Here is a 6,242-nt window from a genome sequence, read left to right on the forward strand (position 1 = left end):
CTTAACATAATAAAAAAGTTTCGGAAAATGGTTTGTTTTACTTAATTTATTGTGAAATTACAGAACAAACTTTTTAATTAAATTGTTACATTAATTTTAAATTATATTTAAGTATAAAAACTAATAAAATAAAATAATATATATTTTTTCTGGTTCGTAACTTTAAAGACAGCTTCATAAATTTTTAACTGCTTTCGTTTTTATGATCAAGATTTCCATCATAAAATTTTATTTAGGTACTTTATATTTTTGTAAATATTTTTTTCAGAGATATATGTTTGAAAATTTCCGAATTTTCCAAGTGGATGTGAAATCTGCATTTTAGTGCAATTAACATTCGGGATGAATGCATTGGGATGGGGCGCAGTGGTGCTGTGCATTGGCCATTCCATAAATCAGCATAAATTGAGTGCGCAAATAAAGTAATTGTCCTTTTTGCCGTTTAAGGCTGGTTAATTTCTGGGCCAACACCCGGAGACAAGTAAGACTTTTTACTTTTACCTGACCGAATCCGAATCCGAATTCGGATTGGAGTGGAGTAATTTAAGATGAGGGCGCTATAAAATCACTTGTTCTGCTAATTGAAAGCCCGGCACAATTAAAGTCGCCGTCTGGATGAGATGACGTTTCCCTCGGAAAAAAACTTTCTCGTTCACTGGACTTTTTCTGCCTGATTGACAGCTGTCATGGCGATAACCGCAGTGGGACTTGTTTCTGGTCTCCTTCTTTTTTTTTTCCCCCGATTGGTTGGGTTTTTCCCCGTAAACTGCAAACTGCATACGGCATAAAATGCAGATGCAACTGGCGCACACAGCTCATTTTCTCACTGGCAAAACTCTAGCGATGGGACGGGGATCTTGTGTAATTTCAATATTTCACAATAAATCCGAACGCCGCCAACGCGCCTGGACTTTCTCCATCTCCAAGTTGGCCCAGTCGCATAACGGTTTGACAATTTGCAATGCGCCTGCGCCGCCTGTCACTCCAGATTTTTGGGATCGCAGTCCGAGTCGCGGGATCGTCCCATGAAAAATGCATAAGTGACAAAAAAACAAAGCAGCAGAAAAAATCAGAAACCAACAATGGAACTCAAAATGCCGCAGAAAAAGATACTGCTGACCGATTTGACCGTACATGGACTTGTTTACTCCTTATGTTTATTAGTCCAAGTCCAGTCCACTGCACTGCAGTTTCAGTTCAGTCCCAGTTCGAACGCCTACTGACCGAGTGACTGCCTTCTCGGCACCTCCTCCTTTCCATCTGCAGATATGGGGGAAAAAACCTCAATGGAGCAGGTTATTGGTCATCGTCTGGGGCTTTTCAAGTGAAATTAAGTCATTTTTCAATGCATTGTATAAGAGAGCGAGTGGCAAATGAGTGGGTGAGTTGTGAGAATGAGGGGAAATATTTTAAAGCCACAAAAAAAACGTTTTTTTTTAATATTTTTTTATATTTAAGTAAATAATATTAAATTAATTAAACGAATTTATTAAATTCTTAAAAAAGCTAGTTAAATATGTTAAGCCCATGACTAAGTATTTAATATGGAATTCTTAAAGTTCTTGTGTAAATACAAGCCTCTAAATACATAGACCTTATGCAGTTAAATAAATATTAACCATAAATGTTAAAATCTCTTTAATCTTATTTCCCAGACTTCCTCTGCTAGCCAGGTTTAATCGACGTGAAATCTATCATCAATTCCCTTCAATAATTTCTCACAATCTCCACCTTGACCGCTGGGTTGACGTTTCATAGGGAAACCGAACGACCAGCCACTTTCCACACCACACTGTGAACCCAATTTAACCCCACACTGCTTAACCCCCTCTGTTTTATAGGGCCACTTTAGACCATTTGTGGTTGCCTTGGCCAGTTTGCCAGATAGTTGGGCTGAGGTTTTCCCTGGGACAAAGGCGCTACCCGCAAATATTTGTAAGATGGAAATGTTGTCATCCCAGAGAAACACTTAGTTTCCAGGGCAGTTCTTATCGGAGGCGCAATTTAAGACCAGGATAATGACACAATCGGAAGGTATTGCGATTTAAGTAAGTGCGTTACTCACCTGGCGGCCATTTCAATTGACATGGATTTATGTGCGCCATAAAATCTATAATTACCAACAATCATGTGAAAACGCTAATTTCCACGTCGGAGCAATTAATTGAAATGAAAATGGCCGCAGGGCTTTCTTGTTGTGGGGCTGGGGAAAATGGGGGAAAATATAGACTAGGAATGGGAAGCGCCGATGATGTCTGTTTCAGGCATTTCCTTTGACTTTGACTTCGACTGGTACTCCCCCGCATCCCGAGTTAATTAATGCGTGCAATTTAATAAAAGCATAAACGATATATTTAACCGCCTTCTCCTCCTCGACAGTCTCACACAACCGAACGGGCAATAAAATTAATCAAATAATTACGCCGAGCCTTCGGGCCAGAACGCCCAGGAACATTTGACTTATCAGCGTTCCATAAACGAGACATTAAAACTGGTCAAGAAAAGTCGGAACAAGAAAGCCACTGGATAAATACCTACATATATTGGAGTATTTTTTTCTTCATCGTCTGCTGTTTTCACTTGAGCGCAGCGAGGCATTTATCATTTTTAATCGAATGCGGAAACAATGGAGCGCGTCTAAGTGGAGCATTTGATGTGGGCGATGGTGGGCGCCTGTTTTCTTGGCAGCCAGAAAACCAGTCGAAGGCGATGGCGAAGCGAAAAGGCCAACGAACAGCGGCAACAGAAGCAGCAGTAAGTGCTCAAAACAAATCTATAATAATTTCTTTTAATTGTTGCTCTTCCACTGCAGAAGCTTATGGCCAGATTGATCGACTTGATGGCGGCTTAATGAACTTGCTGTCCAAAGTTGAGTTATTAGTCAGCAGAGAAGGTTAGTAAAAGATTTCTGAACAATTTAACAGATTTATTAAATCTAATTTTGAGTGTAAAATATAAATCAAAAATGAGGTCATATTTATACAATTTTATTAATGTGGAAAGGAAAACAATTTAAAAAAACAAAGAACGGTCTTCAATAGAGGACGTAAGATTATAAGAGCCAATTTCCTTGCCATCCCTATAGAATTTACCATTGTGTCTAATATTTCCACGGAACATTATTGGGGGCCACCTGTCCACATTAAAGCTACCGTTCTTCAAATAGTAAACTCCCTTCGGAATGACGCAGGGCGACTTGGGTATAAATAAATCGGTGTTAATTCCATACTTTATGCCGTCTGTCAAGTAGTATCCGAATTTCTCGATCACCTCGCAAAATTTTTCAGCTGGAACGGACAAGGGCATTAGCTTATAGTCTCCGTTCCGAGCGGCATCGGAATAAATATCAATAGAGAATGTAAATTGTTCAAGATCCTCAAGAAGTTCAAAAGTTCCATTTAATAAACGTTCTCGGCCAATGAAACGAAGTTTGGAAAAGTCAAGTGGTGTTGAGTTTACTTCCCAGGTGAGGGATACAAAGTTCACTTCATAGGACTTTTGTTTCTGAAACTGAAATTATTATTAATATTTAAATAAAAATTAAATATATAAAAAAAAAAATTATAAAATAAGTACCAGGGCTTCGGGGATCACTATTAGACAAACGAACAACATCAACATCACAAAAAACGATTTAACAATTGAAACTAAAACTCGGCTCGTTTTCTCTACACTTATATAGCCAAATTTTTCGCCTTATCCCCTTTGACTACATTGATCTGACCATGTTTAATTGTATTTTATATTATGAGATTATTTGTTAGCTTAATGCTACACGATATTCCTGTGTTTTAGTGGGACAATTATATAAAAAAAAGCGCACGTGTGTAACACTTGAACAAAACCATTTTATAAATTTCAAAAAGTTTAACCACAAAAAAATTGTTTTGATATGTTATAATAATTACAATAATAATCGCGTATACATTGTCCTATACATACATTATATTCTATGTTCTATACATTAATCTTTCAGATCATTTCCAGTTCGACTTGAAGTGCAATGTTAGGAACCCACAAAATCCCGGCCAAGATTTGCTCAATTTTTCCAACTTATCGTAGGCTCTCCCCCCTGTTATTTTCCCGTCAACAGGGTCCAAATGGAAGGCGAAACCTAATGTAGCAGAAAATTACTTTATATGCACATGGCAGAGCTGCCGATAGATGGCGCTACGAGTTCATTGGCGACCGAGCCGAGCCTCGCCTATCAGCAGGCAATAATCGAGCCGAACGGCAAATTTAATTTGCTTTAAATTGTTGTTAAATGCGAGCAATTGAAATTTATGCCAGCAAAACACAGGCAGAGAAAAACAAAACAAAAACCGTGATAATCTGCAGCGACAAAGCCTTTGCCACAGCCTCCCGGCCACCGTCATCCACCATCCACCATCATCACCACCATCATATCATCATCATCACCAATTTAGCCAGAAATCGGTGACGCCGCCGGTCGCACACTGGTTTAAATGACCAAAGTTGAGTAAATGTTAATAATTGAATTAGTATTTAAAATCTATCTAAAAAGTTTAATAAAATAGAGAAATAATAATGCAATTGTATATTAAAAGTACTAACTTAAAAATTAATTTCTTTTACAAATCAAAAATGTAACAAAATGCTTGCAAAAATATTGTTTTTGCTCGGTGACAAACTTTCTTCGAGTATTATCTATGTTTTATTATTTAACATTAAGATGGCTCGAATAGACCAAAAATATATATTTTTTTAACATAGACGTTATTTTTAAGTAGAAATTTGAAAAATAGGGTGTACAGATAGTTTACAAATGATTTAAAATAATTTAATATATTTTCTATTTCGAAGAGCAATTATGACCTTTTCTCGTTCAATCTGTTAGCAAGTTTTCAGCTTTTGGACCAGTGTATTTGGTTTGGCTTTGCAGTTTCGTTTTGGTTTTGCCATCGACGATTTGGCGCCGTCTGGGGGCGCATGCGCGAATGTCCTTGTGCGCTATTTTCATTTTCTTTTTTTATTCCAATTTTTTTTCTTTGCTCTTTTTCGACTCGAACATAATAATTTTATAGTGAAAAGTGAAGTAAAACAAATGCGACAAAGCAAATGGCGCAAATTGCCGACTGTCTGCCGAGAGCTGTCGGACTGTCTGTCCGCGTGTCTAACTTAATACGGCATGAAATGTCAATTGGGCTGGCAACCTGCGGGCCGGAGAACCAAATAGCCATATGTCCATATAGCCATATATCCGAGGTACTCTAATCAAATTCAAAACAAATTTGTGCGAACAGAACTCTTTAGCTTTGGTAGTAACATGCGAAAATCGGCAACAAGGCTGCGCCATTTGGAACTGGTTTAAAGTTATTGTCCATCTTTTGATTTTTCTTGGGCTGTCGCGTTGTTGTTGCTGTTTCTGTTGTGTGTTTGGTGTTGCTGTCGTACATCGACAATGTCGTTGCTTTTGCTGTCTCTGGTTGGTGGCACTTGCCTCTTGTTGCCGTTGTCTTTCGTTACTGACTCTTATTGGCTTTTTGGCTCGGTGATTAGTAGGTCAGAGTTTTTCATTTCCAATTGGATATGTTGCACAAGCAGTGTGCAACACACACACAACTCGAAACAAGTGTACGAGTGTGTGCCGCCGCTTTTGGCCATATTAGGAAGGGAACAGCCGACCAACCAGGCAAAACAAACCAACCAACATTCGACTACATCGGACATAGCAACTATGACTAGACTATGACTACGCGGACAAGGCAATAAGAACCGCACTCCAAAAGCAGCAGCTTTGATTCATTCGATCCACTCGGCGGTGGGAAAGTGTCGTGCCCGTCGAACTCATCAATTTAAAGCAATGAAAATGTTTCCCGAAAAACACAATAAGGCTTGACAGTTGCTTGGGTTTAATGGGAAGATCTGGGAAATAATGAAAAAATGTTAATCATTTTTTTAGTAAAGTTAAAGGGGATATAAGTCAGAAAACAATTACTAAAAAAATAAAAATTAATGTTTCAAAAAATAAATATAGAATACTAATAATACTTCCAAAAAAATATAGAATTTATTATCATAATTTCAAACTCCCTAAATCACAGATTACATAAGGTCAAGAAATCCATAAATGAATTGGAAGATTTCATTCAATAATATTATTACAATCGAGTACCTGGCACTCATGTTACACACAAAAAAAGCTGACTTTAATTGCCTTCGGCCACACTTTTGGATCGGTCAGCAAAGGCAACCAAAATCAACACACATATATTTTCCCC

The 6,242-nt window shown here is 37.8% G+C and overlaps 1 protein-coding gene across 1 annotated transcript; it reads right to left on the bottom strand.

Annotated features, from left to right (window-relative positions):
* Window positions 1-3,012: 3,012 nt before the first annotated feature.
* LOC123002789 (uncharacterized) lies at window positions 3,013-4,383 on the bottom strand. Its single transcript, XM_044393414.2, has 2 exons — window positions 4,324-4,383; window positions 3,013-3,510 (listed from the first exon to the last, which is right to left on the bottom strand). The coding sequence occupies exons 1-2, from the start codon at window positions 4,381-4,383 to the stop codon at window positions 3,013-3,015; spliced, it is 558 nt and encodes a 185-aa protein (XP_044249349.1).
* Window positions 4,384-6,242: the final 1,859 nt, after the last annotated feature.

The sequence above is a fragment of the Drosophila takahashii genome, chromosome 3R, assembly GCF_030179915.1.
Source record: "Drosophila takahashii strain IR98-3 E-12201 chromosome 3R, DtakHiC1v2, whole genome shotgun sequence".
Lineage (NCBI taxonomy): Eukaryota > Metazoa > Arthropoda > Insecta > Diptera > Drosophilidae > Drosophila > Drosophila takahashii.

Coding starts and splice junctions, on each gene's coding strand:
- LOC123002789 (XM_044393414.2), bottom strand. CDS start 4,383: ATGGTGGATGACGGTGGCCGGGAGGCTGTGGCAAAGGCTTTGTCGCTG. Junction 3,511..4,323: donor TGTCGCTGCAGATTATCACG/GTTTTTGTTTTG, acceptor TAATAATTTCAG/TTTCAGAAACAAAAGTCCTA.